Source organism: Equus caballus, chromosome 2 (assembly GCF_041296265.1).
Source record: "Equus caballus isolate H_3958 breed thoroughbred chromosome 2, TB-T2T, whole genome shotgun sequence".
NCBI classification, from domain to species: Eukaryota; Metazoa; Chordata; class Mammalia; order Perissodactyla; family Equidae; genus Equus; species Equus caballus.
Window position 1 is genome coordinate 71,786,246 of NC_091685.1, and position 14,641 is coordinate 71,800,886.

The window sequence follows — 14,641 nt, forward strand, 5'->3', positions numbered from 1 at the left end:
AGGAAGACTGGCACAGATGTTAGCTCAGGGAGAATGTTCCTCAAGCAAAAAAAGCAGGGGGACAGCCCGGCGGCACAGCAGTTAAGTTCACAAGTTTCACTTCAGGAGCCTAGGGTTGGCCGGTTTGGATCCCAGGTGCAGACCTACGCACCGCTTGTCAAGCCATGCTGTGGAAGGGGCCCCACATATAAAATAGAGAAAGACGGGCATGGATGTTAGCTCAGGGCCAGTCTTCCTCAGCAAAAAGAGGAGGATTGGTGGCAGATGTTAGCTCAGGGCTAATCTTCCTCATAAAAAAAACAGAAATACTAATGAGAGTTCTTTGGGCAGAAAGATAACCATCCCAGACAGAAACATGAAAAACACAGTATAAAATAAAGAACAATGGAAAAAGTAAAGATATAGCTAAATCTAAATAGACATTGACATAGAACAACAATAATAGTGTCTTGTGCAGTTTAAAATATATGAAGAATTAAAATAGAGGACAACTTTGGCACAAAAAGCAGAAGGGGGATAAAAAAAAAAAAGGTAAAGTATCCTAAGGTCCTTACATTTTCCACGAAGTGGTAAAAGTACTAATTTACAGTAGAACTAATGAGTCAAGAGTGCATGTTATAATTGCTAGAGTAACCCACCAAACAAAATATAAGAGAATGCATAACTAATAAGGTATTTAGGGGAACAGAAAAAAAGGGAGAAAAAAGAACAGCTGTGACACACAGAAAACAAACAGTAGATCTGAAGCCAAATATATCAGTGTTTACGTTAAATGTAAATGGACTACAAGTCTCTCACAAGACCAATGTGAAAAACAAAACTCACATACATGCTAAGTTTTGGCATAAGGATAGAGAAATATTTCAGTGTAACAGAGTACAAAATCCAGAAACAGACTTACAGAAATACACTCAGTTGATAAGATGACAAAGATGTCACTGCAGTACGCTGGAGAATGTAAGGTTTTTTCAATAAATGGTGCTGGTTCAACTAGTTATCCATAAGGGGAAAAGAAAATGAATCTGAACCCCTAACTCACATCACATATAAAAATTTATTGCAGGTAGATTATAAATCTAAATGTGAAAGACACAAAAAAAGAAAACTTCTGGGAGAAAACAGGAGAATATCTTCATGTCTTTGAGGTAGGGGAAGATATTTTAGCGCACAAAAAGCACAAACAATAAATGAAAAGATTAACTGGACTTCATTAGAATTAATTGCATCTTCATCAAAAGATTCCATTGAGAGAGTGAAAAGGCATACTACAGAGCAAGAAAAGACATCTGCAATACATATATCTGACAAAGGACTCATAATCAGAATGCATAAAGATTCATTAAATACGCAAAAAGGTTGAAGAGGTACTTCAAAAGAGGCAATCTAAAGGACAATAAACATACAAAAAGGCACTTAAACTCATAAGCCATCAGGCGAATGTCAATTAAAACTAAAATGTGACACTGCTGTACGCATATTAGAAGAGCCAAAATTTTCAAAACTGGTCATATCAAGTACCGGTGAAGATGTGGAGCACCTAGAACTCACACACTGCTGGTAAAATGCATATGCTACAACCACTTTGGAACTATCTTTGCCAGTATCTGGTAGCACTGAGATCCACATACCCTGACATCTAAGAATTCTAGTCCAATACATAAATCCCACAGAAATGTGTACATAATGTACGCAAAAATACATGTACATGAGAATTCACATCAGCATTATTATTAATAGCCAAAATGTGAAAGAAAAACAAAACTAAATATCCACCAACCATCTATGATGGATAGAATAGATAAATTGCAGCATATTTACACAATGAGATAACTACATGGCCATGAAAACAAATTAACTACTGCTATATTCAACGACACAGATAAATCTCAAAACAATTAAATCAGACACAAAAGAGTATATACAGCATAATTCCTTTAATATTAAGTTTAAATACCTGCGAAACTAATCTATGATGAAAGAAATCAAAATAATAGTTAACTTTGAAACTGAAGGGGGGAAAGGGAGGATTCTGGGGAAACTGGTAATGATTTATTTCTTGATTGAGTGGTAATTACATAAGTGTGTTCACTTTGTAGAAATTCATCAACATCCACACTTACGATTTGATGACTGTTCTGATGGTTAATTTCATGCGTCAATTTGACTGGACTAAGGGATGCCTAGATAGCTGGGAAACATTATTTCTGTGTCTGTGAGGGTCTTTCCAGAAGAGATTAGCATTTGAATTGGTAGACCAAAAAAAGATGCCCTCACCAATGCAAGCGGGCATCATCCAATCAGCTGAGGATGTGAGTACAAAAGGCAGAGGAAAGGTGAATTTGCTCTCTGCTTGAGCTGGGTCATCAGTCTTCTCCTGCCCTTAGACATGAGCAGCGCTCCTCAATCTGAGGGCCTTCAGACTCAGACTGGGGCTTACACCACTGCCTCCCCCGGTTCTCAGACCTCTGGGTCTGGACTAGAACTTCACCACCGGGTTTCCTAGGCCTCCAATTTGCAGACGGTAGATCATGGGATTTCTCAGCCTCACAAACATGTGAGCCCATCCTTCATAAGAAATCTCTTTCTCTATGTCTATATACATCCTATTAGTTCTGTTTCTTGGAGAATCCCAACTACAGTTGTATACCTCTCTATTTTGTTATATTTAAATTTTTAAAGTTTACCCACATACGAGGTTTTCCTTTGAGGTAATAAAAATGTTTTAAAACTAGATAGAAGTGGTAATTATACAACACTGTGAATGCACTAAATGCCACTGAATTGTACAGTTTAAAATGGTTAAATTTATGTTACGTGAATCATCTCAATTTTTAAAAAAAGTTACCCAAAAACTCAACCTCAATAAAACAATGTATACACTCACTAGTGGATATTCATGACCACAAATATTAACGGTTGTAATGCCACTTACCAACTGCTGTGTCACCATCTAACAAATTGTCATCTTCAGAAGTTTGAAAATCCATAATAACACCTGCTCCATCTAACAGCTCCTCGTCACTACTTGCACTTGTTATACTGTTGTAGCTGTTTCTATAGTAGCCTCTATGGAACAGCTGCTCAGACTCCATTTAGCTGTCTGATTATCTGAAAAAAGGGGGAAAAAGGCCTTTAACATATTCCCAACATATAATAAAAATCATCTAGTTCAACATGACACCAGGAAACTTCTCATCTCTGTATTAAAAAAAAAAATCCTAAATTCATTCAACAGCTAACTTTTTTAAGTCTTTCGGGATGATTTAATAATTCTATTCTCACTATATAGCTGTGAAAAAGAATGAAGAATTTCTTCAGGTAGTGGTATAAAACAATCTCCAAGATCAATTGTTAAACTACAAAACAAAGGTCAGAGAAGTGTTTATAGTATACTATAAAGTATGTATGGTTTTTCCCCCCAGAAAAAGGAAGGACAGGGGGGAGAAATACAGCACCTAATTGCTTGTGTATGTACAGACTATCTCTGGAGGGATTTCCAAGAAAGCTGCTCACAAGGGAAATGAACAAGAAGGCTGAAGTACCAGGTCTGAAAGGGAGATTCTTCGTCTCTTTTGAATATTTTACCAGACGCAAATACTAATTTTAAAATACCGTATTTTAAAATGTTTAATATTAATTTCATTCTCCTTTCATCATTTTAAAATTTAAATCTTCAGACCCCATGAGCAAATACCAGCCATGGAAAATGATAATAGGTAACAATTTTCATTTTTCCAAAGCAGATTAATACCAAATTAGCATATATTTTCATGTTCTTAACTCTTTATACTTTAAAAACAATAATACTCCTAAAGAGTTTGATTTTTTAAATACATCTACCTACTTGCTCAACATCAAAATGAGAGTTCACCATAAGTATGGTAGACATTAGCAACACACTTGAAAGACAAAGTCATAAAAGCAGTCAAACCAGTAAGCCTTGTAAAACAAGACTTATTTGACAACACGTCATAATAAGTACACACAGAAAACAAAAGACAATGGAACTAAGCACACTCCAACTCTAGTGTTGAATTTTAGTACTTCAAAACTTGAAGAGTTTTAAGACAATCTTTTGTCCTCAGTAAATTTTCCTTCTGCACATGGAAAAATAACCTCAGAGTTATAATAGTTAAAAATTATTTGTAAAGCTTTTACATTTCTTTGTAGAAAAAACAAAATATTACTGGATGTCTATTTTTAACAGATTTATTACATAAATTTCTTAACTTAAAGACCACTTTCAGAAAACATGAAGTTTTGAGAGCTCCTTGAGAGCATATCTCTATTCTCAGCATCTGGCATAATGACTGATACATAATATATGGATGATAAATGCCAAAACGTCAAATTGTTTCTTCAATCAATGGGATTAAAAAGAGAAATGTATTCAGTTTTCAATAAACAAATTCTCTCTACAATAGTATCACTCTGGTCTTGGGAGAATAACCAAACACTAGCACATAAATTACAAAGAAAAACTTAAACATTTACTGCTTTGCAACTTTACTAATGTTTTATCTCTACCTCTACCAAAGATGGCTTATTATACTAAAATTTGTTAGAATGTACTAATTAAAGCAAGAATTTTATATTTAAAGTAAATATTAAAATACTAGTAGGAAAATAACTGTTCATGCTAAGTACTTTGCAGCATCCATAGAGGCAATCAAATTAAATATTGTGGCTCTTGAGTGAATAACCAAAAGGCTTTTAAAAAATAAGCATTAATAGTTCAAGAATCATTTCAATTTTGATGTATCAAAGCATGTATGCTAAGATTTTGAAAAGAACACAAACACTCTTATTCACTTCTTACATGATGATCAGACTAGAAGGGCTTAATACATGTGATAACATACATAACACATCAATGAATATTAGTCAGAGGCCACACATCACTGAGAAATCTCTAAAATAATTGAAATCTGCTGTGTTGTGGGACCTCAATCACCAACTTCCAACATATCTCCTCTATTTTTATCCCTAAGAGGACCTCAAAAATTGTAAGTGATAACTGGTAACTTAACTCATTCAAAGTGTTTAAAAAAACTTAATCTCACTAACACCTCTGAGACATACAGACTCCACATCTTTCTTTATAACAAGAGCAACAAACTCTGTCCCAAAAGTTTATTAAATTCAGGCCTGCCTGGGTAACTATTTCTATAAATTTGATAACTTGAAAAAAAAATCCAAACAAACTATTCTTATTACCCCAGAAATCTATAGAGACATACTGTCAGATCAGTAGCCACTAGCACGGCCAGTCCAAACTGAGATGTGCTCCGAGGTAAGATATCTACTGGATTTCTAAGACTTAACATGAAAAAGGGATGTCAAACATTTCATTAATAAGTTTATATTGATTCCATGTTGAAATAAAACTCTAGGTATACTGGGCTAAATAAAATATATTATTAAAATTAATCTCATCATTTTCTTTTTACTGTTTTAATGTGGCTAAGAAACTTAAAATTACATATGTGGCTTGCATTTACAGTGCACATATTTTTATTGAACAACACTGCTAGAAAATAGTCAAAATTCTATGATAGTATAAAGGAGATACACAGAAGAAATCTGGATACCAGTGTTAAATCTTTTTAGGTTCTAAACTCAATTTCCAGTCTTGCCTATAAATGGTTATTTAAGCCATAATACAGCAGCTGAAATTTTGATATTACAAAATGAATAAAAACAATACCACAAAGTCACATCTTCCTTTTTAATTGTCAAGAAATGTATTTAAAACCATTTCAAAACATTATAATAGATGCACGGTAACTTGCAAATATATTCATGCAGAGTTATTAAAATTAGACATAACCTATGAAAATCTCCAGGGGTAAAGCCTGGTTTACTATAGAACATTCCTAAATGATCTATGTACAATCACCTTGACCCCCTCTAATCTGATCTCCATACTGCAGCCAGCATGGTCTTTTCTAAAAGCAAGTCTGATCAGTAATCTCTCTCCACTCCATGGATTAAAGTCTTAATCATCTCTCACCACCCTTAGCAGACAAACTCTCTTAATACAGCAGACAAAGCCCTGTGCAGCCTGGCCTCTGCCCAGCTCTCCAGCTTCATTTTGTAGTACTTCTTGCCGTACTCTAGACTCATTGATCTTCTTCTCAGTCCTACCAGGCTGTTTCCTGTCTCCTCCCCCAGGGCTTTTACTGTTTCCTTGGCTGGAACATACTCTCTCCTCTTCATCTAATTAATTCTCCCACTCATTCTTCAGATCTCACATGAAGTATCTTTTTATTTAACAAACTCTTAGAGTTTACTATATGTTAGGCACTATCTTAAGCACATTAATATTTATATTAAATATAATCAGGACCCTAAAGCTTGGGTGCTATTATCCTCATTTAACAGATGAGGAAACTGAGGCACAAAGAGTTTAAATAACTTGCCCAAAGTCACGCAGCTAGTAAGGAAAGCCTCCCTGACCTACTTACCACCTGGGCTAATCTTTGACAAGGTCAAATTTTCATTAGTTCTTATATTTCTCCTTTATAGCACTTATCACAGTTGTAATATTACACTTATTTATATGATCATTCAATTAATGTCTGTCTTGCCTTCTAGAATGTGTCATGAGGTCTGACACCGTATCAATTTTTGCTCAACACTGCATATTCAGTGGTTACCTGTCACATAGTAGGTGCTCAACTTTTTCTTTTTCTTCTTCTCCCCAAAGCCCCCCAGTACATAGTTGTATATTCTAGTTGTAGGTCCTTCTGGCTCTGCTATGTAGGACGCTGCCTCAGTACGGCCTGATGAGTGGTGCTAGGTCCCAGGCCCAGGATCTGAACTGGCGAAACCCTGAGCCATCAAAGCGGAGCACATGAACTTAACCACTCAGCCATGGGGCCTGCCCCCAATTTTTTTTTAATTAAATTTTTTATTTTGAGATCATTGTCATTTCACATACAATGGTAAGAAATAATATAGAGAGCTCCTGTGTACCCTTTGCTCAGTTTCCACCAATGATAACGTCTTGCAAAAATCATAGGACAATATCATAATCAGGATATTGACATTGATACAGTCAAAGATACAGAACATTCCCATCACCACAAGGATCCCTCATGTTGCCTGTTAATAGCCACACTCACATTCTTCCAACCCTCCCCTCCCCCCTTCTCTAATCCCTGGCAACCCATGTATTTTCTATTTCTATAATTTTGCCATTTCGAGAATGTTATATAAATGGAATCATATGTTACATTTTGGGATTAGCTCTTTGTACTTAGCATAATTCTCTGGTGATTCATCCAGGTTGCTGTATGTATCACTACTTCCTTTTTATTGCTGAGTGGTATTCCACAGTATGGATGTACCACAGCTGGTTTAACTATTCACCCAATGAACAATATCTGGCTCTTTTCTAAATTTTGGCTATTATGAATAAACTGCTATAAACATCCATGTACAGGTTTTGGGTGAACTTAAATCTTCATCTCTGGGATAAAAGCCAAGGAGTGCAACAGCTGGGTCATATGGTAATTGCATGTTTACTTTTTTAAGAAACTGCTAATTTTACATTTCTATTTTACATTCCCACCAACAATGTATAAGTGATCCAGTTTCTCCACATCCTTACCAGCACTTGATGTTGTCACCATGTTTTATTTTAGCCATTCTGATAGGTATGTAGTGATACCTCACTGTTATTTTAATTTGCATTTCCCTAATGGCTAATGATGCTAAACATCTTTTCATGTGCATATTTGCTATCTGCGTATCCTCTTCAGTGAAATGACTGTTCATATCTTTTGCCCGTTTTCTAACTGGATTGTCTTTTTACTGCTAAGTTTTATATTTTAGAATATATATTCTAGATACTATTCCTTTGTCAGATATGTTGTTCGCAATATTTTCTCCCACTCTGTAGCTTTTCTTCCTTTTAACAGTCTGTCACAGAGCAAAAATATTTTATTTTGATGAAGTTCAGTTTATCAATTTTTCCTTTATGTGTCTATATCCACAGCAATTCCACACAGTCTTGATTACTGTAGCTCTATAAGTCTTGAAATTGGATATATTGATTCCTCACACTTTATTCTTATTTTTCAAAATTGTTTTAGCTATTCTAGTTCCTTTGCCTTTGCATATAAATTTCAGAATAATCTCCTCTATATCTACAAAATCTTGCTGGATCAATTCATATATATAGTATGTATGAACAACAAACGCATAGCAAACGAATGGTACATCTCCACTTGGATATTGCATGAGAACTCAAATTCAACAAGACCTAAACAAGGCCTAAATAAATATTTGCCCCAAACTTGCTTTTCCTACTACTTTCCCTATCTCAGTTTACAGGATCACCATCTATTTACTAGCCAAAATCAGTTTTCAGAGTCACTTATTAATTTATTCAACAACCATTTACTGAGCACCTAGCATGTACCAGACACAAAACCAGGTGCTGGGGTAATGAATTAGGTATGGTCCCATTCCCAAGGCAAAAAAGGTGAAAGACATACAAATAACTACAGTATAGTATGATAAGTACCACAGGAGAAGTATATACAAGGTATCTGGTAACACTGAAAAGGAATAAGCATGCTGCCTGGGAAAGTCTATGAACACTTAACAGAGGGAATGTTTAACCCGAGTATTGAAGGATTAGGATAAGTTAACTAGGCTAACTCTGAGGTGAAAAGTCAATACAGGCGGAAAAAAAAAGAAGTGCAAAAACACAGCAGCATAATTACAAAACCTGCTTGGGTAGCTTATGTAAGAGCTAAGGGACTAGAGAGTGGCTGTGGACACAGGCCAGATCAAGAAGGGAGGGGCTCATATGTCATGCTAAGGAACTTATTTACTCACTTAGACACATGGGAAGCCATCAAGAGTTTTAAAAGAAACCACATGATCAGATAAGAATTTTAGCAAGCCTACACTATCAGCAGCGTGGAAGACAGATTAAAAGGGCAAGAGACTGAAAGACTAAAGATAGGGAGAGGAGTTAGGTGACCCTTACTCCAGTAGACTTTTGAACAGTTCTGAATATGAGACATTGAGGGCCTAAGTGAACGAAGATATAGCAACGTGGAAGAGCAGAAAGAAGTTTAAGGAGGATATGGTAACTAATAAAATGCGGGGAATGGTGAAGAAGAAATGTTAAGACATCTGCTAAGTTTCTGACTTGACTTGTTGATTCAAAACAGTTGGAAGAAACAAATTTCAGTCTCCTATAGCTTACAGAACTCAAGACCAGAGTGTTCTTTCCAACTGTAGGATTATACATCTAGGCTTTAATCCTATTCAGGGCCAGACCACAATGAAAGGAATGATTACCTCCAGTACAGCAACCTAGCCTCCAAACACTAAGCAGTACACCACCAGAATTGGGGGGTAGGCAGCAGAAATAGGAAGACCCTGGAAATGGGTGGCTAAGGGACCCATAGCCTGAGGTAGGTAAAATAATTTTTCAGAACTCCCAGCAAAGCTTTTTGCCTCTCTCATAAAGGAGATTTGGTAGTGCTGAGGACCATGACTAAGTTTCAAAGGTCTGCCACTCAGCTATCTGGCTGGCTAATAAGCTGAACAGAAAAGGTGGCACAATCTGAGTCAAAGAAGAAATGAAAATCTCGAATGCTAGCAACTAGAGAAATGGACTAAAGTCTCAAAAGCAATGATGGCAAGGAAGTGAAAGTGACTGACCTAGACATTTGTAAGCAAAGAGCATTTTCATATAAATATTTTAAGAACTGTATGTGCCAACTACTAGTCAAAAACTAAAATGTGACAATGAATTTCAACATAATCATTTATTCATTCACTAATGTTTATAGAACAGCTACTAATGTACCAGAAATTGTAAAAAATGTAAAGACATTTTTATTGATTAAGGGTATCATATTTGTACAGGCCTTACAGCTTTCCGTAAACTGCAGTATAAATTACATTATATACAGTCCTCAAAGGGGATGTTGTAATATTTTCCTATAAATTACTATATATACATATAATAAAAAGCAATACATGACAAATGTCACAGAAGACATAAGAATTGTTAGAAGAGTTCAGAGAAAAGATCACACCCCACTGTAATTAATGATAAGAAGCCTTCTTTGGAAGAAATATACTTGAGTTGGACCTTAAAAAGTAAGTGGGATTTTATGAAGCAGAAACAGGAAAAGAGCTTAACTGAAGCAAAAGCACTGGCAGGAATCAAGCTATGGAGCCAAGAAGGCAACAAAAATATTTGGAGATTAGTGAGTATGTGCACAAAACACAACTCCAGTAAAAGGTGTCACGGTCAAATAAGTTTGGGTAATAACGCATACCCCTATCTAGAACTGTAATGGCTAACAGCATAAGAAAGGTTCTTGAGAAAACCTGTAGTAGACATTAACGTTATAAATAAAATTTTTGAAAAGCTTATCAAATTTATTTTACCAGGGAATAGCACCTCCACCCAACATAACACGAAACTTAGACCAGAACATCACCAGAGTAAGAAAGAATTTATTCTGACATAAAATGTCAACACATACAAGATATGACAATAATGAAACTGATTTCTCCCAAAAGTAATATTACCTGATATTTTATCCTTACTGTTCATTAAGTTAGCTGCATGTCCAAATTGCTGTGTCTTATATATTTTTCTTCAAAAAAGCATTAAATGGATAACCCACTAAAGGAAGTAGCTGTCTACTCTGAAGAAAATTCCCTAGATTCATAAAATTTTTTAGAATAATTCAAAAGTTCAATGCTAGAGGATTTTAAAGGAAAATCACACACGCACAAATATAAGGCTCAAACTATAACATGGAAAAAAGGTAAAATAATCCAACAAAAAGATGCTGTGGAAGACTCACACATTGAAAACGAAATAATTTTCATGATTTTACAAGACAGAAACTGTACAACTACTTCTCATAAGGGCAAGAAATATATTTAACTTGGTTCCAGGCAAAGTTGCAGATCAAATCTCTATTTCAGCAATGCAAATGGGCAGTTTCCCCACACGGGTTCATCCTCCATTTCATACCTAACTGAAGAACATTTATTTTTAAAAATCTAAATGAATCATAGCTACAATGTTTATAAACACATGTGAATGTGCATATGAAAAAACAAAATAAAGAGTTTATTAGAATGTAAGATGAGGGTTTAAAAAATTTTTTTCCACAATTTCTCTAACTTTACATTACTTTTATAATTGAAAAATAAGTGAACCTGTAGTGCCCTTTCTCTCATCCTATCTTTTCTTGTAGCATTTTGACTAGTCTTACCTGCAATACAGAGCAGCTATGGAGAGCAAGAGCTCTGAAATCATACTGTCACACTTCAGTCTCAGTTCTGACACTTACTGAGAGCTTGGGCAAGCTAATTAAATCCTCTATGTCTCAGTTTCCACATCGGAATAATGTGAAAACTGAAAGTACCAACTTCATGGGGTTGATGTGAGAATTGAGATAATCCAAAAAGAACCACTTAGGAAAGATCCTGAACCATAGAATTCACTCAATAAACATTAACACTTATTATATCATATTACATATACCTCTTAGATCCTTGCTGACAAGTTTGACTAGAAATTTAGCTGAAAGTTCTACAAAGCAGTGATAGTGGCCAAAGCCCACAAGATACTGCTTTGATATCTGACCCACCACAGAGATCAAATCTGGGTTCCTGAGCGGTCTGAAAATTATTACCAACATGTCACAACAGGAAGTGGAAAGTCTATCACCAACATGACCTGAGAAACAGCCAACTCTCTAACATAAAACCATAACCTCAGCAAATCTGTTTCCCTGAACTGTAAATATTCAAAACCAGGTAAAATATTTACATTCTAATGAGCTGCATATAATTGAAAACACGCTAAAACACAACTTCCAAGTAAAGATACAGGTACTATACATTGATATTGACCTCTTAAAATAATTTAACCTGTTTTTCAAGCAAAGAATCAAAGTCTTTGAAGACTGTGGGGGGTAGGGTGTGGGAGAAGGATGCAATCTGTCATGGATTCTGCCAACAGTGCCTGTTCCTACTAACCAGAGGCCATAAAAGCACACTCAATTTGAGGAAATATTTGTAGGTCACACGCCTGGTTTTTAAGCCATACTATGTAACAAGAAAACAATCTGCAACAGCAGCTTGTTTTAAGATGAAAATCAAAACAAATACATTAACATTTTAACTCCTATATGTAGTCTCGAGTTGCACAAAATTTTCTAGTGACTCACAAAAGCACGTAAAACTGACATTATTTAAATTAATTCTATACCGACTTCGTCAAGAAAAGAATCTTCTAAATTCACTCTTTAGAGATGAAAAGAAAAGGATTTCTGAAAAGATTCAGCAATCAATGACACAAGCCACAATGATGCTGCAGTAACTGAATTACATGCTCAAAAGAGTTTATAGTTTGCAGAAATGAACTTTTGAATTGCAAAAAAGAAAAACAGGTATGTCGCTGTTGATTCGATTCTCATAGACAAGAATTTCTTTCCAAAGGAAACAAAAATTTCAGCCTCTAATATGCATAATGTATATGTAATTCTCTTCAACGAGCTCCAGTTTTAAAATGCTATACAAATAAAGCATAGCATATGCTAAGTGAATTTCTAAGGTAGTTTCTGGTCCCAGTCAGTTTAAGATCAAAACACAAATGTTATATATACACACAAACTATGTATTGACATACACATAAATCTAAAGCTAGAAAAACTGAATATTAACTTCGAATTTGGGCAAATTTAGCGAAAGTAAAACCCACAGAGTTCAAAATTAATCTTTTCCTGGAACCTACTTCCGTTCTATTCAAAGGTCCTTCGACGGTTCCTGAAGGAAATAGGTAAAATCTTAAAGAATGTCAGAGAGTATATACCTAATTCAGGATGGGTTTAACATCACGTAGGCAAATTTGTTGTAAGAGAAACCAAGATGAGAGGCCTGGTATTACAGTTGACCCCAAATCCGTGAATATGACAGCTAACGAATCTTCACTCACACAATGCAACTCACCTTGCAGCTCAGAGGCATAGCAAAATCGCAGGCTGGTTTTTGCGCTGCCTTTGGATTCTGCATCTGTTTCAAACCTAAAACCTAGCTACCCTGGGAGCTCCACCTGAAAAAAGCCTGACACAACGAAAACTATCGCGTTTTAAAAGATACCTGAGGTTTTCTACTGTAGAGGTTACGAAAATTTTGCCAGGTGGGACTTTTTCTGGCCTCCTTCAAACACAGGAGCAGCATTAAGTTAAATCCGCTTGCTTTCTAGGGCCCTAGAGTCAACCTGCTTCTAGCCAAAATTAAAAATAAAAATCTCCAATCTCACTTCTCTCTTAAAACACTAACCCTGAATCCATGGTCCAACTCGGAGAAAAAAGTAGAATGGTTGTCAACCCACCACACCCTCCTGCCTCATCACGCAGCCCGATGCCGGGCCGCGGGAGAACTGGGACTCTGAGAAAGGGGCTGTGGGTCCCGGAGCAGAGCAGCCCCGACGCACCAAAGGGGAAAAGCAGCCGCCGGAGTCGGAAACCCGACAGGTGCGTCGACGCGTGACGTCACCGCGTTGACGTGAACGGCCGTTCAGCGCCCGGCTGCCGCAACCCCTCCTCCTCCGGCCGCGGCCGGAGCCGCGTCGGCGCCTATTGGGCCATGTGGGAACGGTGGGCGGACCGAGGGTGGGGCGCCCGGAGCGGGAGCGGGGCGAGGGCGAGAGCGCTGCGGGACGCGCTGGGTGTGAAACTTTTCGCCGGCGATTAGCTCACGTCAGTCACGCTTTGCTGGTTGCCCCTCCGGTGACCTCGCGGAAGGACAGTAGGCGGCCGCCCTCTGGAATGCGTTCTCGGAAGGCCGCAGGCGCGCGCGGTCCTCAGCGTCCTCGCGAAGCTGCGGTTCCGCGCCGCCGGGAAAAGACGACCGCGTCCGGGAGCCGCGCAGGAACCGCCGGCCGGCTCAGGGCCCCGAACGTGGAAAGCGGAAAGCGAAAAGCGAAGGCAGCCATGCACGAGCGCTACTTCCTCTAACTTCGATCGAGGGAAGTGCGGGCCTGCGCCTTTACCAGCGCCGAAGGCGGCCTTTGCGTGGGTCACCTCGCCTGACCCGCCGTCGCAGGTTCTGTGCCTAACACACCTGCAAAGAAAACGGTGAACCTGCATTTAGCCAGGAAGCATTTTCAAAAGTAACGCTTGGAAATTAAGTATTTGGGAGAAAATGGAGACTCAGTTTTCTACACGGTAGAATTGTGTTTATTTCCTTCTGGCAAACAGTTATTGCACTTAACGTGCCCCAGTTACAGAATTCAATCAACCCGACCTCCATGCTCAAGGAGTTTGTATTCCGATGCAGTGGTAAATGACTGCTCAAGAAAAGGAGCGCTCTTGAGAATAGTGTGGGGAGAAATCTTCACAGGGGCGTTGAGATCTGATCTGGAGTTTGAAGATTCAAAAACGTTAAGGGGGCGGGAGTTGAGGGAGGGTGGTGATGGTGAGCAGGACCTGGTAGAAATTTAAGGCAAGAGAGAAAGAAATGTAAAGCTGTGTGTTGTCCTGGTATTATTTGAATATAACATGCAAGATGTAGGATGGAGATAATGAGGTGAGATGACGATGCAGAAGTTCTTCAGTTAGGCTACACAGTTTGTGTTTTA

General features: G+C 37.5%; 1 protein-coding gene across 7 annotated transcripts in view; it reads right to left on the reverse strand.

Annotated features, from left to right (window-relative positions):
- CLCN3 (chloride voltage-gated channel 3) overlaps window positions 1–14,037 on the reverse strand; it is an 86,505-nt gene extending 72,468 nt beyond the window's left edge. For 2 of the 7 annotated variants that reach the window (XM_070261383.1, XM_070261382.1), the window contains exon 1: window positions 13,009–13,580. Coding sequence is in view for 4 of the 7 variants with exons in the window: in XM_001499028.5 (XP_001499078.1) it covers window positions 2,933–3,092 (160 nt within the window). In the remaining 3 variants the exon portion in view is untranslated. Of the gene's footprint in view, window positions 1–2,932; window positions 3,109–13,008 lie in introns of all 7 variants that reach the window. The other 5 variants (XR_011436684.1, XM_001499028.5, XM_001499056.5 and 2 more) reach the window with 5 other exon arrangements.
- Between the last annotated feature and the right edge of the window lie 604 nt (window positions 14,038–14,641).